Source organism: Cynara cardunculus (genome assembly GCF_001531365.2).
Source record: "Cynara cardunculus var. scolymus isolate 2C chromosome LG 5, CcrdV1, whole genome shotgun sequence".
In the NCBI taxonomy this organism is placed as follows: domain Eukaryota; kingdom Viridiplantae; phylum Streptophyta; class Magnoliopsida; order Asterales; family Asteraceae; genus Cynara; species Cynara cardunculus.
The window spans coordinates 3105294-3131464 of NC_037532.1; the positions used below are offsets into that span (position 1 = coordinate 3105294).

The following is a 26171-nucleotide window of genomic DNA, read 5'->3' on the forward strand; positions in this document are numbered from 1 at the left end:
AAGACTAAAATAAATTAAAAAATATCTTTTATAAGGAATCTCAAACACCCCTAGAAAAAAGAAAGAAAAAAATAATAATAATAAGCCCCAACCGCCGATAACCCTAATTCACCAACGACTTACAAGATCCAAGGTTAGGATTGGATCTAAGTTATCAATTTACTAATCGAACAAGACCATTCCAAAATCAATGGTATACGGCATACCCTTCATCTCTATAAATTCAAACAAATTTCAGACACAACACACACATCCATCTTACTCCCTCTTCTTTCTCTCCAACTTGCCATATCTCCAACCAGTGGCTACCTTTCTTTGATCCCTTCTGGGATTTTATTTGTCGTTCTAACAATCGTTCTGGGTGTGTGTTAGAATTCCCGATTGTTTCTGATTTCATTGGAGATATTTCGATCTGGGATTTTGCCTAATTTGGGTTTTTTTTTTTCAATCGAACATTCAGTTTCTTAATTGATTGGCAAAAGAAGGGAAGGATTCGATTTGGGTTTTAGGGTTCTGTTCAATGGGAGCTTTAGATGAAGGTCATTACAATGTGGTGTTAGAAAATGGAGTGAAACTTGGTGGTTTGGAGCAAGAACCAGAGACTATCGCCATTGTAGATGCAGTCAAGCTTTTGTTGCAGGGTTTGGGTGAAGACATCAATAGAGAAGGTCTTAGAAAGACCCCTCTTCGTGTTGCTAAGGCCTTTCGTGAAGGAACCAGAGGTTAGTTCTTCTCCCCCTCTTTCTCTCAACTATTCTAGGTAGAATAACCTCCAAATCAACTTAAAACCAACCATGATGTAAGTTATTGGTAGCACACAACTTTGAGCTTGTAGTGAGCTTGGAAATCTAGTTTTCTACCCATGTGTAACGAGTTGTCACTATTTTCTGCTGTTTCTGTGGTTGTATCAGTTTTGCCTATTTGTGAGGTTACGTGAAGCTCATGATTTGGCTGAGGTTTTGAGTTCTGTTATATGCCAGTTTCCCTTTAGCATATGAAAGTATACATACAAAAGGATGTGTCGATATATGTTTACTGTAAAGGCTATAATTTGTAGGGTTGTTTGGTTCTTGATGTTTGTTGTAGTTGTTAAAGAGTCCCATGACTGCATGGACTTGGACCATTTCTTCTCGATATATGTTGGAACCTCAGGGATCTTTTTGGAGAGTCATCCAGTAGAATTTCACACATTCTCACATGGTAATAGAATTTCCAATGGAACACGTCAAGGTTCGTCTTACCTGCAAAAACTTACATGGTATCATAGCCAAGGTCTATCATTTGAGGGACTAGTCACCCTGGGGCGATTTTCCTCTAGATACTTTGGCACAATCTGTGATTGTTTAGCCTCTATTGGAGGGGACTAATGGAGGGGGCGTGTTAGGGGCTGTTTGGTTGGTTTTCCATTAAGTCCAATATAGATAAAATTGTCTGTATAAATTGTGAAGGTTTTTGTTTGGGAGGGTTTTTCATTGATGGAATAAACGTTCTTTTTAATTGGGAGGGATAAAAAACTTGGTTTTTTGCATAAAACTCTACCTTAAAAGCTTACTGAATAAGTCACTTTCTATATCATTAATCCATTACCATGCAGTCATTTATAGTTGACAAAATAAGTTGCGAGTCTTATTAAGCTGCTAACAAAGTTCGACATTTTGGAAACCTTTTGTCTTTGGACGCTTAAGAGGCTTTTGTGTATAGAAGCATGGAGTTTGATGGCATATTGTCGTTTAGGCGTTTTGGTTATGTTTTGCATACTGTTTGATAAGCTAACTGTTGGCTGATAACCATTTCTAATGGCTTTTTCCGTTTGTTCTAATCGTATCCAGGCTACAAACAAAATGTGAAAGAGATAGTCCAAGATGCATTATTCCCAGAAGTGGGAGTCGAACATGGAAAAGGGCAAGCTGGAGGAGCCGGTGGACTCGTTCTTGTTAGAGACCTCAATCTCTTCTCGTTTTGTGAGTCTTGTTTGCTCCCTTTTCAGGTCAAATGTCACGTAGGTTATATCCCGTCTGGTCAACGAGTTGTGGGCCTCAGCAAGCTATCTCGGGTGGCTGATATCTTTGCCAAACGGCTCCAAGATCCACAACGGTTAGCTGACGAGATCTGTTTCGCTTTAGAACATGGAATCGAGCCGACGGGTGTCGCCGTCGTTCTTGAGTGCTCGCACGTTCACTTCCCCAATTTCGAACACGTTTTTCTTGACTCGAATCACGAGAGATGGGTGAAGGTCGTAGTCGGTTCTGGCTCGGGATCTTTCGAAAAAGACGATTCCGCCTCTTGGCTAGACTTTTTCGGTCTTTTAAGATGTAAAGACGTAAGTTTAGATAATATCCATGCAAGAACCACCGTTCAAGATTCTTGGTGCCCGTCCCAGTCTCACTCTAGACTTGGACTCGGACCTAATTCGACCATGACTAGTGCCGTGGCTTCGATTATACAGTCATTAGGTCAAGACCCGTGTAGAATAGAACTCACGGCAACTCCAAATCGGTATGTAAACTGGCTCATGAACTTCAAAGATTCAAACTTGGAGATGAAACTCAACGGGTTTTCCAGCATTCCTTTGAAAACAACCGTTGGGCGCATAAATTATAAAGAACATGTTAGATCGGAAAATAACTTATCGTTATGGTCGCTCTGTGAACACCATTTACTTCCGTTTTATGGGGTCGTTCATATCGGATACATTTTGGGCGAAGAAGTGAATTCGATATCGAAAACTCTTTTGCAATCGATCGTACATTTTCATGGCTTCAAACTTCAAGTTCAAGAAAGACTGAGCAGGCAGATTGCAGAAACTGTTTCACCATTGTTGGGTGGAGATGTGATGGTGGTGGTGGAAGCGGATCACACTTGTATGATCGCTAGAGGAATCGAGAAATGCGGAAGTAATACGGCCACGATTGCGGTTTTGGGTCGGTTTTCGGACGATCCTGCGGCAAGATCGCAGTTTTTGCAGACGATTCCGAGCTATTGTTTGTAGTAATTTGGGAAGATGATATCTGATCCAAAATTCTACAGTTTTTCTTGATGTTTTTAGATGAATGGGTGCAAAAGAGATGAAGGATTTCAAGAAAGAAAGCAATTCTAATGGAAGATTGGAAGTATTTGTGTTGTTATTTTATGGGAATGGAGCAAATTGTAAGGGTAAATGTGTGTGGTTTTCTATGCTAATAAATGAGTTATAATCTATATCTATATTATCTTATAAACCAGATTTATCGAAAGTTTTAAAAAAACAATTTTTAATGTACAAAGGACTATACATTTATGTACAAAGTCTTAAAAACAACTCATAATGCATTAAGTACTACTACTTTATGCATTCAATCTTAAAATTTCTTAATTCAATTAAAATAACATATAGTACAAGTTATCAATTTGCATAATTACTTTCTCTTTTCATGTTTCCAATATACTTTTGCCACATTTCATTCATGTTTTCACCTTCTCATACGTCTATGTCTTCTCCACATCCCCCAATGTGAGATTCAAACTGATATTCACCATGAGTTATTAAAAGTTATCTCATTCAATTGCTCTAGAACTCTCAGTCTCGCTCTCGATCTCTTGATTTTTTGCTCTTGGTGTAAATCGAACATATTTGTTAGAGTCATTTAAATATGTTGGATTTTAAACTATCATACAAATTTTTTCATCGATAACATGTAATTGGAACCATAACTCTTATTTATTCAAATTGTATTACTATGATGTAAAGACCAAGTGCAACTTATATCATAGTTGAATATTTTATAATAAAACTAATGGAACTTTAAAATCGTTAAAATTCACGGCTCCAGCCACATTGCATGGGTACACAACTAATTGCTTATAAAGCATAACCAACAAAGCATTGAAAACAAAATCTAATGCATTAAGTACTAGTGTTTAAAGCACAAGTCTTAAAATCTCTTGATTACTAGTTTTAAGAAGCAAATCCCGATGGTGAGAAGAAATTCGCTGTTCAAATGCAGAAGCTGATCCTTTTGTGGCCATCGAACATGCGATATATTGGCTATGGCTATAGATGAGTTATATGAAGCTCTCCTTATGTCGATGATATCATCTGTTTTTTCATGAACACCAACTGTTTGATAAAATGCTTGAATATAGAATGTTTGTGATTTGAAGCAAAATTTGTATAGGCACATGGGCTTTGTAGCTTTGATTTCTTAAGGATGATTTGATATTATGTATAACTAGAATGGTATTCGTGCAATGTATTAAGACACATCTCGATTTCAAAGTTTCGTTTTATTCTTAATCTATGTCGATATAATACGGTTTATGTGGTTTTTGAGAAAACGACAATGTTTTTATTTTTAAATAAAATATAAATTTGGAAATATCATAAAAACTTGAAAATACATCGATATTAATGTCAAATTAACTATTTAAAAGTTATTGTTTTATGTTATTTCTTTAATTCAATTTTTTTATTATAATTTAATTTAACTGAACGAAATAATTTAATTTAGGTTTTATAATATAATTTTTTATAAAGATATAATAATCAAGTATTTTGTTAGAAGTCAATGATTATTCTAAATATATTTTAGATTTTTTTGTATTTAAAATGAGATATTTATCTTTTTATTTGATTATATTTATGTGCAGTTAGTTATATAAATTCAAACATAAAACTTTAATAAGTTGTATTTACGCACAATTTACTTGTAATCTTGAATTTTAAGTAATATGCATCAATAAACAGTACTTCATGAATAGAAATTTATTTTTAAATTTTTTTGTCAAATGATTTATAATATAATATAGATATGTCAAGTACCAACATTTTAATTTATGTTATGTGAATAAATGCAGAGTGGGGTTTTACTAAAAGGAGATGCATAAATGCAAACTTCTATAAATCTCTTAAAGCTTTATGCTTGAATTCGTATAATTAATTATAGATAAACACAATCAAATATTGGATAAATATTTCATTTTAAAAAAATCTAAAATATAATTAGGATAATCAATGTGATATAATAGAATACTTAATTAATATCTTTATAAAATATTATATTATTAAATCAAAAATAAATTACTTCGCTATTAAACCTAAATTAAATTATAATAAAAAATTAAATTAAAGAAACTTCATAACAAAACAAAAACTTTTAAATAGTTAATTTAATACTAATATCGATATATTTTTTTAAAACTTTAAAGATATCTTCAAATTTATATTTTATTCTAAAATAAAAACATTATCGTTTTTCTCAAAACCACATAAAACCGTATTATAATATTGACATGAGACATAATAAAACGAAATATTAAAATCAAGATGTATCACGCTGCATTACACGAGTACATTTCTAATATAATATAATGTGTTCATTCTCTCAAAAGTTAAATTTTTATTCGAAGTTAAATTTGAGAAATAAAAATTTATTGCATGTCATTTTCATCCCCATTTAATAAATTATTGAGTAAATTATGTTTTTTATTTCTCTTTTTTGCTTTGTTAATAATTTATATTTTCATTCCTGTAGTTTAGAAATTGTGATTTTTGTTCCTATAATTTGCATTTTATTACTATTTTCATCACTAAACCAATTCTATATTCAAATATAGGGGATGAAAACAGTAACCCAATGAGATCATAACAATAACAAATTATAGTAAATCATAAGGACAAAAATAACAATAAATTACAAGTCATAGGGACAAAAATTGTAATTATTAAACTATAGAGACAAAATTGCAACTATTAACAAATCAAAGGGACAAAAAACAAAATTTACTCTTTAAGTTATATTAAGAAAAAAGTAATGGTTAATATGCAATCTATTGATGACTACGTTGTTTGTTATTACTGAAATCTGAAGCTTTATTTCACTTTTGATTGACAAGAGGTGTTAATTGAAGTCTAAAAGCAAATTCGATAACACTGTTTGTTTTTGTAAACTGATAGATGTCTGAATTTATATAATTGTCTATATTTTACTCTTCAAAATATTATAATCTTGAATTTATATACATTATAAAAATTTATCTGTTTATTCATCATTACTACAAACTTCAAATATGGCTTATGGCACATATTTCGTACTTTAAATTACTGATATTAGGATTTAGAAGCACCAAACCATCTAATTTAACATTCGATTGAGATAAATAATCTATTAAGGTTAATTGATTTGAGATGGGTGATTGAGAAAAGCTTGCTGCTAAGAGTCTGGAGAAGTAGGGGTGCAAAAAATGACCCAACCCGCTAACCCAACCTGAACCTAACCCAAAATTAGCAAGTTGGGTTGAGATTTTCAACCCATTCAAATAAATGGGTCAATCCTTATAACCCATTTAAATAAATAGGTTGGTTTGGGTTGAATTTTTCGACTTGTTTTCAACCTGTTTTCAACTCATTTAAAATATTATATAATTTTATTTTATTCTTAATATTATATCTAGTATTCTAATTTTTAATCCTACCGTCATGAGATGAAACTCCAAATTCCAATCGCCTCCATTACTCTTAATCATCATAAAACCCTAGGAAAATCCTTTAGTCCATTACTCCATTATCGTCTTCAAAGTCCAAACCAACTTATTTTGAACAATGTATTTGTTTGTGGTTGTGTTTTATTAAAAAAAAAATATCTAGTTTCTTTTTTTATTTAAAATTTTAAAATTAAATGGGTCAAACCAGGTTTAACCCAACAATTTAACAGGTTGGGTTAAGAAAATCGTAAACAGGTTAACCCACTGTCAACCCATTTAGGTAACATGTTGAGTTGGGTTGAAAAATCTCAACCCATTTAATTAAATGAGTTGGATTGGGTTGAGATTTTCAATCTGTTTAATAAATGTATTGAATCTGAACCCAACCCAACCTGACCCATTGTCATCCCTATGGAGAAGTAATAAGAGGTAAATAAGAAGTTGGGTTACCTCTTATCAAATAAGAGAACGGTAATACATAAATACCACTAAATAATTTAAAAAACAAATATCGTAACTAATTATGTTTTTTATTGAATCAGACATAAGAGACTAATAAGAATTTTTTTTTAATAAAAAATGTGGAATTGTTTAATATGTTGGTTTGGATTTGGTTGCACTAAATGGAACCATTGAACGAAAATCTTACTCTTTAATAAACAAAAATTTCGAAATATAAAAAAAATATACAAAAATCGATAATTGGTCCACCTCCACATTCAGACATTATAATATTGGCTTATTGTAAATATTATCCTATCATGCATTAAAAATAAAAAATTAGAAATTAATTGAATTTTGAGTATTTATTATTAATTAAATATTTAAATATTTTTTAATTGAGATAAAATACAAAAATCATTTTTACCTCAATCGTTAATACATATTTTTTCTATTAAGAAAAAGTATAAGCATAGATTAATTTAAAAACCCGATTATAAAATAGTCGTAAAAACGATGACTCAGACCTTGATAACCTATTTATCAGTTATTTTATTAACTATTTGATATATATATATATATATATATAATATGATTGATTTTGTATCTTATATCTTTTCTATTATTTAATATGTTATCTTGAAAATATCTTTCAATTTTTTATTAATTTATAAATATATATTATGCAATTTTGATATTGCAATACAAGTGGAAAACATCAACATTACATTCATATTAGAGTTAGGGGCTGTTTATTAAACGTTTATCCGGTAAGTGTTTATCGGGCAATTTTCCTTGCCGCATGAACATGACAAAGGTCAAAAATGTTATCCGGTAAGAGCAATGATAAAAATGAAGAGTCTTACTTGGTAAGTGAGGGTGAGAACTCTTGCCTGGGTAAGCGTTTACCGGGTAAATTTTTGCATACGATACCATTGTGATGTACTACAATTTTATCCGGTAAAATAAATTACAGTGTTGACTCCTAATGGTAAACACTTATGGGGTAAGCATTTAGGTAAACAGCCCCTTAATTACAAAAATCGTCCATCGTGTTTGACGGTTTTTATTTTACGTGATCTCTAAATTTCATTTGTCACAGATAAACATTCATGGGGACGTTCGGTTTGCAGTATGGAATTCGGTGGAATTAAAATAAAGTCTGATGAATTTGACTGCACGATTTGGTTGGATAGAATTGAAATGGAATTGTTAAAGGAATTAGAATCTCTTGGAATATCTCGTTGAATGGTGAAATCTTTAATCGAGGAATTCAATGGAATTCTTACATTTTCAATATGTGAACCAAACAAACGAATTAGAATTTGGTTAAAGGAATTGACCATTCCAATTCCGTTGAAATCCTTTGAATTAATGAACCAAACGACCCCTTATGGTTTGCGGTTGGTTTTGGAATTGGTCCTTCACACTAATGGCTGTTAAGTTTTCTATTACGTATAGGGGTAAATTTGTCATTTAAATTGCTCCTTCGGCGGTTTGGATGCTATGTGTCTCGCATTGAGATACATAAGGAGGCAAATTTTCTGAAAACGTTTTTTTAGAGCGAGAAACCGAGCTTCATGAAAAAAGACACAAGTAGAAAAGGGGTTGTTCATCCTAGAAGAAGAACAATTGTACGTCTCTTGTTGTAACTGTTTCTTTCGTAACATGAATCTGAGCATCGGCGGTGCGACGGTGATGGTTGAATTGCTAATTAGTCAAATAATAGCAATAATTCATTGTTAACTACCTTCATGTCATATTTTTAAGCTAAAATGGTAAAAAGAAATATTTTTATATATTTAGGGGTCATTTACTAAATGCTTATTTGAGTAAGCGCTTACCAAATCACATTATCTTACTGGATGAATATGACATGGACCAAAAATCTTACCCGGTAAGAGCAAAGACAAGGACCGAGAGTCTTACCCGATAAGTGATGACGACGACTCTTACCACTATTAGCGTTTACCAGATAAATTATTAAATACAATGTCATTTTGGTGGACTCAAATCTTACTCGATAAGTAAATGATAGTGTTGAATTTTACTGGTAAGCGCTTACCGGGTAAGTATTTAGGTAAATGGTCATTTAGCGGCTGAAAGTTAACAAGTGTTGGTGAACGAGACAATATCCAAAACTGTTGTAAATGTTCACTAAGAGGCCGTTTACAAAACGCTTATCCGGGTAAGCGCTTATCAAGTTACATTACCTTACCGAATCAACATTGCAAAGACCAAGAATCTTATCCAGTAATAGGTAAGACAAAGACTGAGAGTCTTACCCAGTAAGTGACAGCGACGACTATTACTACGGTTAGCACTTACCATGTTAATTGTTGCATACAATACCATTTTGGTGAACTAATATCTTACCCTGTAAGTAATTGGTAAACGACCCTAAGTTATATGTAATAAATGAAGATGGGGAATGAAATCCAAAAAGAAAAACTATCAAGGGCCGATTTTTATAATTAACTCTTCATATTAAAATAAAAATAAAAATTTATTATTTTGTTTCTAAAACAAAATATAAGTAAGGGTCCGTTTGTTTTGCAGGATTATTCTCGAGGGATTTGGATTTGGAGAGATTTCATTTTTTTTTGATAAAATTGGAGTTCACTTTTTTGATGGTTTTCAATAATTTTGGTGTTAAAATATCAATAGTAATAAGCTTGTTTACAAGCGGTATCAAAGTACAACCAATATATATATATATATATATATATATGGAGATTCAAACAAGAACACCTCCATTTTATGAGAATGCAAGAACATCCTAATCACATGTGATAATACGCGTGAGGGGGACCCTGTGATGTGCGGACGACGTGTTCTACGACTTAGGCCGCACCAAAGGTTGTCTGTGTCTATGATTTAGCATCACATGTGATAGTCTTGATGAATTATAGTATCATATCAACAACACCCTTATCACATGTGATAATACTTGTGAGGGGGCTTAGTAGTGTAAGGGCGATTTGGCCTGCAACCAAGATCGCATTGAAAACCACCCGCGTCTCTGATTTAGTATCACATGTGTATCATATGTGATGGAATAATAGTATCACATATGATTGTCCACAGTAAAAAGATGTTCTCACATTCTCATAAAATGAAGGTGTTCTCGTTTGAATTCTTCCCTATATATATATATATATATATATATATATATATATAGGGGCACGTTCAAATGAAAACCGTGCATTTCTAAGAAACCCTGTAAACCAATTTCGACCAATAGAAAAATTCTATTTTTTTAATTAAATTTAATCAATAAGGGTATTTCGGTCATTTACAATATTTTCTATTAAATATGGAAGTTATTAATAAATCTTAATTAAGGAAACGTAAAAAAAGAAATTGTATAAATGGTAACATTTAAATATTTAATTATATTATAATATTAAAAATTTGTATTTGATATATTGTTATGAGATTGAATCTGCAAACTGGTCTTAAAGATTGAATTGCATTATGGAATGAAATAGTAAATTATGGTTCAAATTAAAAAAAAATGTTAATAAAACAGGTTTCATGAAGGTGAAACTGGTTCATGTTGTAATTGTTTCATGAGTAATATGAAATCGTTTCGTGGTGAACCACGTTTCAGTGATGGCGTAGTTGATCCGTTTAGTAGAAAAATGGAACATAAAACGGGTGCATAATTTATTTGGTTCGTCATGAAATAATTGCATGATGAAACGGGTACATGATGAATCTGCTTCGGAATCTTGAAGATTGTAATCTATTCCAGAATCTTGAAGATTGTAAGGATTAAATGAAAGAATGCATCAAATCATGAGTGAAATAAAAAAATTAATTTACATTAAACAGGTTTCATGAAGGTGAAACTGGGTCATGTTGTAATTGATTCATGAGTAATATGAAATCATATCATGGTGAACCATGTTTCAATGATGATGTAGTTGATCCGTTTAGTAGAAAAAATGGAACATGAAACGGGTGAATAATTTATTTGGTTCGTCATGAAATAATTGCATAATGAAACGGGTACATGATGAATCTGCTTCGGGATCTTGAAAATTGTAATATGCTTCAGAATCTTGAAGATTGTAAGGATTAAAAGAAAGAATGCATCAAATCATGAGTGAAATAAAAAAAATAATTTACATGAAACAGGTTTCATGAAGGTGAAACTGGTTCATGGCGTAATTGAACAATGAGTGGTGAATTGCTTTCATGGTGAAACTCGTTTCAGTGATGGTGTAGGTGATCCATTCAGTAGATGAAATGAAAAATGAAACGGGTGCATAATGTAGGCGGTTCGTCATTAAATAATTGCAAGATGAAAAATAAATTTGTTTCATTAATAATAATAAATATTAACGTAAAAATAATAAATTACTTTACAAAAAATAGATTAGTTTAATTAATAATATGATATACATGATATGGTTTCTTTGAATAAATGAATATTTGGTTTTACCCTTTTGCCCTTATCGGTATTATAAAATGTATTTTCAATTTTTTTTATTTTTTATTTCCTTAAATAACCTTGATTAATCTTAATCATTGATCAAGAAAATGGATGGGTGAGATTGATTTACACGGTTTACACAAATCGAGGCGGTTTTTATTTGATCACTCATCTCTCTCTCTCTCTTTCTCTCTCTCTCTCTCTCTCTCTCTMTMTMTATATATATATATATATATATATATATATATATATATATATATATATATAAGCCTAATCAAATGAGAACTGAATAATTTATGGTAACTGTGAGGTCCAATCTCAACCACAAATCAACGGATAAATTAGGAAATTAATAATTTTGATAATTATGGTAGTTTGATTTAAAATTATAATTAGAGGGCATATTAGGTATTTTTTAAAAACTCTTCTCTCCTCTTTCATTCTCCAACCTCCAATCTCCGGTGAAATCGGTATCATAGTATATTACAATTGGTATCACATTGTGTATTACAATGGGTATCACATTGTATATCTTTGTTTTTAAGGTTTGAGTTGGTATCATAGTTGGTATCACAGTATATCACAATGAGTATTACATTGTGTATCTTTGTGATTACTTGGTACCTGCCGGATTAATGTTCACCGAAGGCCAGAGATTGGAAGTCGGAGAGATGAGAGAGGAGTTTTTTAAAAATATCTAAAATGCTCTCTAATTATAATTTTAACTCAAACTATCATAATTATTAATTTCCTAATTTATCCGTTGATTTATGATTGAGATTGAATCTTATAGTTACTACAAACTAATCAGTTATCCCTTGAATGGAAATATATATATATATATATATATATATATTTATTTATTTATTTATTTATTTAATAGAGAAAGGCTTTTGCACCCCTCTCCTTATATATATATATATATATATATATATATATATATATATTTATTTATTTATTTATTTATTTATTTAATAGAGAAAGGCTTTTGCACCCCTCTCCTTATAAGCTTCATATTCCTCCCCTCCAAAAACCACACAAAACCATGAATTGTGTCTCATGTTCATGTTCTTTCCGGTGGTTTTCCGATGACCACCAATCAAACTTCCGATCACAATCGTTTTCCCAAGATTCTTTCAATTCTTCCTTCTCCTCCAGATCAAGCATTCCACCCTCAATCTCCGCCCTCATCCCACCACCATCAACCACCGTCCACCACCACTGCGTCTCCACATTCCAACCCAACTCTTCTCATATCCTCTCTCTCACCCTCGCCGGAAACCTCCTCTTCAGCGGCTCATTCAACGCCCAAATCCACCTCTGGCCCCGCCACCCCACCACCGTCGTCGGCGATCAATTCATCACCATTCCCTGTACCTCCGCCGTCAAATCTCTGCAAATCCTCAACGACAATACCCTAATCACTGCCCACCAAGATCACAAAATTCGAATATGGAAAATCGACGAGCTCAAAATCATAACGACTTTACCAACCCTAAAAGATCGATTAACCAAAATTCCGTTTGCTAAAAACTACGTTCAAATTCGCCGGCATAAGAAGCTCACCTGGATTCATCACATCGACGCCGTGTCTTCATTGGCGGTGTCGATTGACAGATCTCTGATCTACTCCGCTTCATGGGATCGGAGTTTTAAGGTTTGGAGGAGCTCCGATTTCAAGTGTTTGGAATCGATTTCAAACGCACACGACGACGCCATTAACGCCGTCGTGGTATCCGGCGACGGATTCGTGTACACAGGCTCAGCAGATAAGAAGATCAAAGTATGGAGGAATAATAGAAGAGATAAAAAACATGAACTCGTCGATTCACTGGAGCACCATAAATCGGCAGTGAATGCTTTGGATTACGATAATAATGGATCTGTGTTATACTCCGGCGCATGTTCCGGTGTGTTGATAGCAAGCGAGAGAAACTCCGGCGGCGGAGATGGCGGACATATGGTGGTGGTTGGAGGACTTTTGGGGCATAAAAAGGCGATTCTGTGTGTGAGAGTTGTGTCGGAATTGGTGTGTAGTGGATCTGCTGATAAGACGGTGAGGTTATGGCGGAGATCGGTGGGAAAAAGCTATTCATGTTTGGGTGTTTTTGAAGGTCACGGTGGTCCGGTGAAGTGCTTGGCCATGGCTGCCGAAAGCTCCGGCGACCATGATGATGATGATGATGAAGGAAGTGGGTATACGGTGTATAGTGGTAGTTTGGATGGTGATATTAAAGTATGGAAGGTTTGGGTTCCTTTCGCCATGGAAAAAGCTTCCATGCATATTTGATAAAAAAAACTATATATAAATATTGTGAAAATTGCACGAATGAACCAACTTTGACCTGATTTCTATTAAGAACAACATTTTGGTTGTTTTAACTGTAAACGATAATAAAAACAAGAACAATTTAAAGGTGGTGTTTTCAATGATAGTTATTAATACAGCGTACATGTCCTTAAATTGGTGGATTCGACGTATTAGATACGGTCTTATGGGTCCTTAAATTGGATTACAAATCATAAGAAATTTATGTTATATGAATAAAATTCGGACGAACCCAAATTCGATTGGTTGGATCCCTATTCGTGTTTATTAATTATAATGAGATTCAAACAAGAATGGTAACCAAATAAAAGAACATGAAAACACGTGCTAAATTACATGTGCTTTTACATTAACACTTAACACAAGGATGTTGGGCGATGTGGCATGCAACCTCAGGTCACAACAAAAGTCGCGTGAATCAAATGTGACTTTATACATGATTTAAGTGTAAAATTACATGTGATTTTGAATACTTTTTAAACGGGTGGTATTTTTAGCTTCACTTCTTTAATTTTAATCATTTGACCCCTCAAAATAAAATATCATTTTTCCGGTTTAAATCTCATTCAACCCATAAACACGTGTAATCTTCCACTTGAAATTCGTGTAAAAGTTGCCAATAACTTCTGTTAATAATTGCCAAAGGGCCTTTGTCTTAGCGGTACATAGTCTTTGGCATCTTAGGAGGTCAGAGCTTAGCAGTGTGTGAGCTCATTTGTTGTATTTGCTGTATATAAATATTATATATTTAAAAAAAAATCTATTAATAATTTGTTTATGTGAATGTTTAAAATTATATTCTTTAATTATTCATATACTCACTTTTAAACCAGGGACGGACCCAATTTTTTTTTTTTTGATACGATGACACCATATAAAACGGTTGCATCTTCTAGAATAAAACAGTTGCACCTTTTACAAAACTACTTTTTTTACCTTATCACGGGAGAACAATATGGTGGCACGTGCCACCTAACCACCCCTCTAGGTCCGTCTATGTTTTAAACGATGATGTGTTGTATCTTTTTGGAAATAAATATTTCTTCAAAAAATATATATATATTGACTATTGACTTTATTCATAAATTATTGATTTTAATGGCACGTAAACCTGGTAGATCAAATTTATTAATTGTTTATTTAAGGTATAAACGTCATAATTAATTTAATATTTATCAGGCATACATTTTTAATTTAAAATTTATTTTATATAAATAAAAAATTAAATAAAGAGAATTATGCATTTATTTAGTGGAACAGGTACAAGTAGGCAAAAAGCTTTGGATTTTGTTTTGTTAGAATTATTTTAGAAAATACTTGTTTATTTAATTATATTTTTCAATTAGTTTCTAAAAATAATATTTATTCCTTTTTGTGATTTCAAAATTAAGATTGTTATCGTCGTTTGTAAAAACGTGCATATGTGATTTCTCTATCTAATGATTGTTAAAGAATTTTGGTAAATAAGGGGCATTTTTGTCATTTTCTTCATTTTTTGTCTTTTATCTGATCAAAATCGATTTTATGATTTGGTTTGTGTTGTTTTTTTACAGGGAGAGACCAAATCCGAACGTTTTTACAAACTACAGTGGACATCTTGTAATTTTAAAACTGTAGAGACGAAAAATATTATTCTTGACAAATCATGGGGACCAAATTTGTAGTTTACTCTATAGAAATTTATAAACATGAATTATGTAGAAATCAAAAGAGTACGAATCAAATATTCGGGTACAAAACTGTGAGATTGGATTTTAGCGAGAAACTTAAGAAGGGATCATCACCCTTGGGTGCATATTAGCATGAGATACACCAGATCAATCTCCATATTAAACAAAATTCATGGATATGTTAAAGATTAAAGTTGATCAAAAGTCCAGATCTATTCTCACGCTTCAAACCTTAACTATTATTCTCACACAATACTTCAGTTCATCAAGTTAGGGGCCGTTTACCAAACGCTTAACTGGGTAAGCGTTTACTAAGTCACATTACCTTACCGGATAAATATAATAAGAATCAAGAATTTTACCCGGTAAGAGCGAGATAAGGACCAAGAGTCTTACCGGGTAAGTGAGGACGACGACTCTTACCACAGTAAACACTTACCGGCGTAAATTGTTGCATACGATGTCGTTTTGATGGACATAATAGTGTTAAATCAATATTAATATCAAGACTTGAATCCTTTTTAGGATGATTGTTTGAATGATTAAAGATGATGAAAATACTTTAAAATTTCTTTAATTTCGTGAAAGAGATTCGCAAAAAGGCTCTCAAAATTTGGATAAAACAACCGTAATAAAATATGTCACATATATATGTAAAGGCCTGTAGTAGCGGACTTGGAAAGATCTTAACGGGATCTCGAGTATATGTTCAATCGATATTTATTAGTAACTTTTTTTTTTAGTATGAACTGAAAGATATACATGTTAAACTTTGAGTGATGTTATGGGATATTAGAAAATACTGGTGGGGTATTCACGCAATGCAGCGAGATACATCTCGATTTTAGTGTTTCATTTTATTATTTGTCTCTATCGATGTTATAATACGATTTTATGTGGTTTTGAAAAAATGATAATGTTGTTATCTTTAAATAAAATATAAATTTGAATATATTTTAAAATTTTTGAAAAAATAAATCAATATTTGTATCAAATTAACTATTAAAAGTTCTTTTTTTTTGTGTAATTCCTTTAATTCAATTTTTTTTATAATTTAATTTAAGTTCAATAATAAAATAATTTATTTTTAGTTTAATAATATAATTTTTATATAAATAAATCATTAGGTATTCTATTAGAACTCAATGATTATCTTTATTACATATTAGATTTTTTATATTTAAGATAAGATGTTTATCTTGTATTTAATTTAATTATGTTTATCTGCACTTAGTTACACGAATTCAAACATAAAAGTTTAATAAGTTATATTTATACACAATTTATTTATAAACTTAAACTTTAATAATTTAGAATAAATCCGAAATTATCTAATTATGGGGGATGAAAATATTAAATGAAGATGGATAATGACTACTTTTTACCTAACCTTATTTTGATTTGTTTAAGATAATGGCACATCCTTAAAACAGGAACGTATACCTTTAAATTCATTTTCATTTTCTTTATTAATCTAGATATCCAACCCGCTATGCGAGACGACTAATCTTAGGACGACCATCTATTTTGCAGATAGCACGAAGTCACCGCATTTGAACCTCCGTTGCCACAAGAAGATTTTTATTCCTCCTTGTATTTGAACCTGAGACCTCCTGGTGCTTTTGATATTTGGAGCCAAACTCAAACCAATCAGGCACCACCCTTATTCGATAAGTGTTTATTGATAAGATTTAATATTTATATTTAGCTTAATGTTACAAGATCGGAAAGCGACTGTTCAAAATAAATACAAGATTGAAAATTTAGTTACTTCGATTGAAAAAACAAAAAATATTCGTTATCTTATTATATAGAAAGTCGGAAACTAAACCAAATTTTGTTACACTTTTTATCCTTAATTGTGTAAATTATTAATAAATGTTTTCACAAGAATACATAACTAATGGATAGTATTTTGTGTAGAATAGGGGTTCAAACAAGAATAGTGACTAGATAAGAGTACATGATAACAGTCAAATCACATGTGATTTTACACTAAACTTGCATATGGTTATGCACTACCTTGGCCACGACCTAAGTCAAAGGCCAAGTCGCCCACACACCTTGCATTGACCATGTTCCAAAATCACATGTAGGGTTGTTCATCCAAACCGCCAAGCCACCCGAACCACACACACCGCACTGCAATGCACAGTTTATAACTTTTGCGGTGCAGTTTGTAGTTTGCATTTTTACCAAACCATATATGCAGTTTTAAATTATCAAACTGCAGTTAAAACCGTACCGCACATTCATTCTCTTTCTCTCTCTCTCTATATATATATATATTGTATTACATATATTTAATAATAATTAATTTTAATATTACATATATTTAATAATAATAATTAATTTTAAGTGCGTTAGATATAAATGGTGTAAATCACACTGCACCATATTTTGTAGTGAAATATATACGGTACGATACGGTTTAAGAAAATGCTCAAACCGTAACCACACCACAAACACTCTAATCAGATATAATTTAATTGTTATCGTATTCTGACAATTTTCTCTTTTAATCCTCCCTCATTTTTTGTATATAATTTGTTTAAATGGCAAGGGGAAAACATCATAAAAGTTATTTGTAAACTTCCTACAGTTCATGCACATGTCATAATCAAACATAAACTTGTACATGTTTTGCAAACATAAGTTGAAGTCCTCAACATTTACATGTACAAAGTATACCCCACTCGGGTATTTTAAAGTACACAATATATCTCACTCGAAAGTCGAAACCAGTATCTGGTTTTCAACTACCATCAGATACATAACACCAACCTATCGAAGTTCACGGCTCCACGACCACCTTCCCGGTAGCATGCCCTTCAATACTCTTGGCCCACGCCTCTTCCGCCTTACTTAATGGATATCTAGAATCGATCACCGTTTTTAGTTTCCCTTCTTTCACCAACTTCACAAGGCACTCCATCTCCTCCGCTTTTGGGATGACGATCAACGGCTGAATTTTTTTCTTCGAGAACGTGATTGTGTTCACGGCATAGTGCCAGAACGTACCGCCGCTAGGGGTTATATCGATTACTTTCCCGGTTGGGCTCAGGTTGGGCTCGAATGTCGACCACGGGATACCAGTGGTGCAATCGATCACAGCATCGTACTTCTTACCTGACGGGCTTTTGAGGGCGGCTCCTTCCGGCGTCTTGTAGTCGAGAACCTCATCGGCTCCTAAGCTTTTGACAAATTCAATGTTCCGGGCCCCACACGTTGCAGTGACGTGGGTGTTGCCGAGTTTCGCGAGTTGCACGGCATAGTGACCGACCCCGCCTGAAGCGGCGGTTACAAGAACGTTGGTGCATGGTTCAGTCTTCTCCAGCTTCAGCCCACAGCTTGTGGTAAGGGCGTGGAGAGCAGTGCACCCTGCAACAACTAGACTGGCACCATCGGCAGCTGAGACTTCTGGTGGTCTTGACACTGTGGAGCTCTCCTTAGCCACGGTGTACTCGGCTAGTCCTCCGCCTGCACCCCCCTGCCATCCAAAAAGGTTGGAACTTCAGTAGTTTCTTCGGTACATATAACTAAAACTAACGTTATGAAAAGTTGCATTCAAAGATACGAACTTCTTGTGTCATTGTTGCATACACAAATAGATGCATTAGGCCATGTTTAGCAAAACTAGAAGATAACCAGCTGATAAATTAGTCATGTTTGATAAATAAATAAAGTAGCTAATAAATTAGAGGACAATGTGAAAAAACCTATGTGTTTGGTAGGCTGACGAGAGTGAGGTAGGCATGTGAAGAAATTGTGTAAGGTTTTAAAGTTTTAACTTAACATGTGTAGCTTAGTAATTTACCAATCTTGTCCCTTTCTTCACTATTTCTTGTCCACCTATTTTGGCGGTAAAAATATGCTGTTTCGCTCCAACTTTTTGTCCCAGCCTAACGTCACCCCAAACGTGGGACAACAAGTTTTTGTATTGTTCTATTCCGTCCTATCCCCTGTACCAAACACACTAGAAGAACATTTTGAAAAATTAATTGGAAAAAAAAGCGCCATAATTAGAAAAAGAAAAAAAAAATTCCCTATTGAAATGCTACTTGAAGTGGGTTTTTTTCAAAAACTAGCTTATGCCTAACAATACCGCACTTCTTCAATATCTAGTTTTTATGGATGCCATATATGGCCTTAGTAGCGAGTGAATTTCTTCTATGGTTCCACATGAAAAACGGATACAGATATAACCACTTCTAATCATCCACCATGATTGGTATTACCGCTAGTTCCGGACCTCTAATTAATAACGAAACAGAAAGCAAGTCACAAGAACCATAGGAAAACAAAATTGGAAAGAACAAAGATAGGGGTACTCACAAGGGTGGAAACAACTTTATCACCAGCTTTAAAATTCTTCACTCCAGGTCCAACCTCCACAACTTCTCCGGCTACATCACCAACTGTTCCAACAAACATATATGGTTATGGCGTTATGCATAGGCATATATACGTAATATGTGTTATATATTACATAAAGAGAAAAAAAGGGACCACCCAAGCAATAATGAAATCACTCTCCTTTCCCCTTGTCTATAGACCAATTATTTAGCCTTTTTGCAAGGTCAATCTCCCTATAACTCAACCTATTCAATAGGGCATTAGCGAGGACTTTAAGTAAGATGATATTTGTTTTTTAAGAGGTGTTGAACTCTTAAGTCTTATATCTCTTCTTATCGATAAGAGGTGATGCTGAAGTTTGAGAGCAAAATCAATAAGACTGTTTTTTCATTTTGTAAACTGTGTTTTCAGGATTATATATATTTCATAGAAGTGTAATTTGTTCATGGACAACTAATGCAACAGGATTATAACCAGATAAGTAGCTAGACTTCATCTCAAATTGAGAAAAGCCAGCTGACTTGAAATGGTAAACCATAGAAGCTCTTGGAGAAATCTTCCCACGCATTATACATCACAACTATTGGTTATTTTAGTAATTAGTTGATATATCCTCAAGCTATATCAAATCAATTTGATGATCCTTCCATACTTGTCAAGATGAACACGGTTCACCAAATTCCTTGATCTCTGAGCAGAGACGGGATAACAAAATGCCTACTTGAAGCAAGAGTAGCGAGACCAAACGAGGAGTGACTCTTTCCTTTCTGGCGCAATTTGCAAACTAACACATTGACAAGTCTAAAATCCCAAAAAGTAGCATAGAGTAAATGGTAGTTCTCATGAAAGTATGTAACTTACCTGGTATAAAAGGAAATTTCTTGGGCATAATAGGGCGTACCATGCCTTTCTGAATTTTGTAGTCGATTGGATTTATACTTGCTGCTTCAATTTTCAGCAGGATCTCATCATTTCCAGGAGTAGGAACAGGGATCTCAACATGCTGCAGAAGATATGGATATAGTATCATTTATTGTATATCATGCATCATTTTAGAAAATAAGTCCACAAAAATCAATTGGTGCTTTCTAAATAGGCAAATTATAATGTCAAATAATCTCTTGTATCCGGTTTGCATCTACCATATTTAACTGAATTATGTTTCTCCTAAATCTACCACATATCTTTTTAGAACTTCCAAATTTATGTGTTTCTAGTAGATGATCGTCATGTTAGAAGACACACTAGTGGTAAGTCCATCACTGCATCTAAATATCAGCAGTCTGATCATATTTTTAACATCTTTCCCAACATGATGAAATTCTTCCAAGATCATTTGATAATGGAAAACTACAAGGTACAATCGTCGATCTAACAAAACTAAAACCTACACAATCAAATCCAGAAAATAACAGAATCATGGAAATCAAATAAGTCCACAAGAGAAAAAAAATACTAAGAAATCAAAACTTCAAGTCAACTCATATAACTTCAAAATCACAATATCTTTATAATTAACCTATCAACTAAGGAATCCGGATCAAAGTTAGGGTTTGACACCATATAAAAGCAAGACAAAAAACACAAACATATCGCACAGATTCACCAAATAAATTAGAAAACGCAACAGTAGAACGAAAAACGATCTGTTTGAAATCTGATTGATCGTATTACCTTCAAACCGGCGGCACCTCCGCCGTAAGAAGTGTACCAAACCGCCTGCATCAATTTTCCGGCCATATTCATCCACGGATCAAACTTAGTCGGTGACCGCCTCTATTTTGGTAGTGAGTGAAAGTAAGATATGGATGAAGTGACGACGTTTACTGAGTTTTATGGGACAGCAAAATGAACGTGATTAGCTTTTGGACTTTTGGGCTCACGTATTTTGACTCTTTCACTCTCTATTTTCACAACTACTTTAATTTTTGTTTTATTTGAAAATAAATCCTTTTTTTTCTCAAAATAAATTTATGAACTTTTTCTAATTCGTTTTTGTATTAAGGGGTGTTTAGAAATGCTTATAAAAACAACTTATTGATTTATTTTGGTGTGACATCGGTAATAAGCATTTTTGAGTGTTTGGATAAACAACTTATACCGGTAACAAACCGGTAATAAGAAGTTTTTGAAGAAGTTAAACCCTTCTGACTTATAATGAGTTGATAAGTGTTTTTATAGAAAAACATAAGTTGTTTCAAATAAACAATCTCAAACACCCACTAAATAATGTCTAGGAAAAGTTATGAAAAAACCAATCCGTCTACTTTAATGAAACATTTATTCAGTAAACATTACTAATAAAATTTAACACTATCATTTACTTTGTTGGATTAAATTCTATTTTATCAAAGAATCTCCAACTGATTTCCCAAAACTTTCTCCAAAATGGAGAAAGTCAGAGAGAGATGATGAAAATCTCTAAAATCTTCAAAAACTGTTATTTAGGAAAAATAAATGATTTTTTATTCTTTCTAACAATGAGAATCCATAAAATTAAACGTTTGAGAGAGAGAGAGCGCGAATATTTTAACTAGTTGTGTACCCGCGTAATGCGACGAGATGTAAATTGAAGAGAAAAATTTACCACAACTTAGTAGCTTATCAAATTTAAAATAAAAATGCAATTCTACCAGCTAAAATTGAAAGTGAAAAAAGGTTTTTTACATTTGACAATGATCGTAGCATTTAAGGAATACAATCTACAATGCTTACCATCTTTGAAAAAGAAGACTTGTTATTAATCAAGAAACACAATTGAGATGACACATACAACCGAAAAGGGTTATATGATGCTTCATAGCAGCGATCGTTTGTTTTGGAAGATAAAAAAAAAAACACAAATTTAAAGAGTTCAAAATTGCATCAACAAAAGGATTTGAAGTTTTAATTTCAGCCCACAAACTTAACCATTTTCCCTCTCGCCATAGATTCAATTCCAGTTGCTATCATCCAGAATAACACATTCAAGTATCGAATCAAATATGATATCAAACCAATAACTCCAAAATAGGCTACAATTCTTTCCGACTGGTGAATAAATCTTGGATTCAATGTACATGCCGGAATTTCTAATGCCTTAATCTGGACAATCTTTAGCAAAATGTGTCGCCACCACATATTTTGCAACAACCGCTCAATGGAACAACAACATTAACGTAAACTCAGAAAGAAACATTCAAATTCTATCAAAGAAGTTAAGCGTGTAACAATAACATTATGTCTGTAAATAAATATGCAACTCCATAACATTATGTTTGGTTGGTTTTCCATCAAGTCCTCGATGAATAAAGTTTTAAGTCAAGAAATATAAAGATATCGGGTTCATCGGGTTAGGGGATTAAAACGATCCTAAACCAACTTCAACTCAACACCTACATTTGAAGGTTTTGTAACTCGATTTACGTATTATATTGCTTCAAGTTAGGTTATTTGTAAGGAAAATAATGGAAGAAAAATCATTATTCAGATGGCAAAACAATTAAAGTAAAAGGTAATATTATATGTATCTTCTTTTAGTTAAAATCAGGTCAAATCATATATTAAAAATGTAAAAAATAAGTTTTGATATTGACGAAGAAGAAATTAGTAGGTATGTATGCATTTAACAATATATAAAAATCCCTTTAGTTCACTAAGGGACCGTTTACCCAAATGTTTATCCGGTAAGCGCTTATTGATATGAATCAACACTATAATTTATTTTGATGCGTAAGAATTTAGTACATCAAAACATATTGAATGCAACAATTTACTGGGTAAGATTCGTCATCCTCACTGACTCGGTTAGACTCTCCATCATTCTCATCGCTTTTATCCGGTAAGATTCTTGGTTCTTCTCATATTCATCCGATGAGAAAATTTATCCGATAAGCACTTACCAAATAAGTGTTTAATTAAGTGTGATTTGTATAAATATACCTACCATGAAAACTTTCCTACAAATAGCATAGATTAGATGCATTTATATTTATAGAAGGGTGTTTATATCTTGGAAAGAGTTAAATGAGAATGCCCTTTGTTTTACGAAAACAGGAGAATAATCATGGACCTCTAAACTATATGATAAAAATTAAAATGCACAATTTTATGATATCTTAGGGGCCGTTTACTAAACGCTTACCCGGTAAGTACTTACTGGACAATTTCCCTTACCGGATGAACATGACAAGGGGAAATAATCTTACCCGATAAAACTGATGATAATAATGAAGAGTTTTACCCGGTAAGTGAGAGTGACGACTCTTACCCGGGTAAACGCTTACCAGGTAAATTGTTGCATAAGATACGTTTTGATGTACTATAATCTTACCCGATAAAATAAATCATAGTGTTGATTCTTAACGGGAAGCGCTTACCGGGTAAGCATTTAGGTAAACGGCCCCTTAGATTTGTTTTTGTCCCTTAAATGTTGCTAGTATCACCGATAATGATACGATAAAGCTGTGATAATGATCTGGTTTTGCCGTAATAATAATGTGATAATGTTTTGATAAATTGATAACTTTTTATGATGTGATTATGGTCCGATAATTATGTGATTTTATTGTGATAACAATATGATAATATTAGATAATCAAAGTGATTATCATGTGATTTTGTGGTTTTAGGGATAAGAAAGTCATCAAGATTACAGATAAATATGAAATTACATGATTATCCTTAATTATTTACTTTATTTTCTTTTTTTAATTATGGTTGCATTAAATAATTTGGAAGTCCACAAATGTTCTCACGTTTTCATAAAACATAGATGTTCTCGTTTGAACCTCCCACCTTATATCTTAATGTATCTAAAAGACAAAAATACGTCACAACTTTAAGACAAAATAACATAGATGCGTTCATTTTTTGTATAACGGTTTTTTTTTTGAATCAATGTAACAAAATTTTATATTTTATATCCATTTTGACGGTTGAATTGTTAATCTTGTAATATATGATGTCGTGGATTTCAAAGTAATCATCTCCGTCATAGACGAAGGATCGTGTGATAATAGAAGTTAAGGTGAGAAATGTAAGAAATGATTTAGACATTTGATTACTTTTCATCTCAAACCAACTCATAAATTGATCTTTATAAGGGAATTAAGCTGGTGCTTCTCATTAGTTTTGATCGAGTAGAACTCTTCAATTACGAGTGATCCAAGGGTAAAGATCTCTTCTTATCATTTTCATCTTTCTCACAATAACTTTTATTCTTATTGGAGCCCACCCCTTCGTCATAATTCATAACCCTTTTGTAGAAAATTTGTAAACAGATATTCACGTAATCAGTAGATTAAAGTGAATACAAAAAATATAAGATTTTGAAAGGAAACAAAATTATTACACTAAATAAAAACAAAAACATAAACAAAAACAAATCTATGTACATTTTTGTTATCTTAAAAGGACGATGAGCTAAGGAAACCCTAGACAAAACGAGTCGACCCGCACTTTCGTTCTTGATAAAACCTTGGTCAAAACGAGTCGATCCGCACTTTTGTTCTTGATAAAAGCTTGGTCAAAACGGACTGTAAGGGGTTGTTTGTTTACCTCTTAATAGTTTCATTAAGAGGCAGACTCTGAATCATTAAGAGGTGAATCTTGTTTGGTAAAAAAAAGTATGTCTCTTAATGGTTCTAAAACTCTCTGAATGATTTTGTATCATATACCTCCTTTAACCATTAAGCGCCATGATTTTATTGTAAATAATTACCAAACATTTATATTTCATTTTGCACTATATCATGAGAGTCTCTTAATCATTCTGATCACTTAATCATTTCACACCGAACCATTTAACAATTATCAAACAGCCTCTAAGACGAAACCAATAATTGAAAGTCGAAACGAAGTCTGAGATATATTTAATGATTTTAACATGTATTTAATTGGTTTATGAATGGACCCTCTACCTAATCATCAATGATTGCAGCAAAGAAAACAATCGAGGTTGGTAAAAAGCTACTTTCACCAAAAATAAGTATTAAGAGATTTCTTTTAAATATATAAATCTATATATATATTAAAGAAGAAACCACTATGTATGATGTGGCCTCTTCTAAAAGCTAGGAGCTTATTTATCTTTTTTCTTCTTTTTTTTGTTTTTTAAAATACTAATTAAGTTAAAGACTATTATGCCCCTACAAGCAAATTGTATATTTCATAATAGATGAGATCATTTGRTAATTTTGCATCCAACTAAGTTTAACCTCYCAAATTATTCAACTTTTTAATAAGCATTCAAGATAAGTTTAACCCCTTAGACTATTCAACTTCTTCTTAATAGACATTTATTTTATTTATTATTGCAATTGATTTACCTTCTCCAACTTTTTATCTCTTCATCTCTTTATTTCTCAATCTCTTCTTCTTGATATAGTTTGACATAAATTGCTATCAAGAAACAATTGATTATGTTCTTAAAAATATTCTTACAAAGGAAAAACCAAGATTGATGACATGATTTCTCCTAAAGGTTAGAAATTAT

General features: G+C 32.5%; 3 protein-coding genes across 4 annotated transcripts; 2 read left to right on the top strand and 1 right to left on the bottom strand.

Annotated features, from left to right (window-relative positions):
• Positions 1-261: 261 nt before the first annotated feature.
• Positions 262-3202, top strand: LOC112512515 (GTP cyclohydrolase 1-like). Of its 2 annotated transcripts, XM_025118515.1 has the most exons (3): positions 300-361; positions 461-722; positions 1830-3202. In XM_025118515.1, the coding sequence occupies exons 2-3, from the start codon at positions 521-523 to the stop codon at positions 2987-2989; spliced, it is 1362 nt and encodes a 453-aa protein (XP_024974283.1). In that variant the 5' UTR covers positions 300-361; positions 461-520; the 3' UTR covers positions 2990-3202. The 2 variants fall into 2 exon arrangements, with proteins under 2 accessions (XP_024974282.1, XP_024974283.1); XM_025118514.1 differs by having other exon boundaries at positions 262-722.
• Positions 3203-12386: 9184 nt separating this feature from the next.
• Positions 12387-13641, top strand: LOC112512216 (protein JINGUBANG-like). The gene has a single exon (XM_025118083.1). It carries the CDS (start codon positions 12387-12389, stop codon positions 13629-13631), a length of 1245 nt encoding a protein of 414 aa, XP_024973851.1. The 3' UTR covers positions 13632-13641.
• A 4284-nt stretch (positions 13642-17925) lies between these two features.
• LOC112513510 (chloroplast envelope quinone oxidoreductase homolog) lies at positions 17926-21551 on the bottom strand. Its single transcript, XM_025119797.1, has 4 exons — positions 21371-21551; positions 20558-20699; positions 19676-19758; positions 17926-18830 (listed from the first exon to the last, which is right to left on the bottom strand). The coding sequence occupies exons 1-4, from the start codon at positions 21440-21442 to the stop codon at positions 18135-18137; spliced, it is 993 nt and encodes a 330-aa protein (XP_024975565.1). The 5' UTR covers positions 21443-21551; the 3' UTR covers positions 17926-18134.
• Between the last annotated feature and the right edge of the window lie 4620 nt (positions 21552-26171).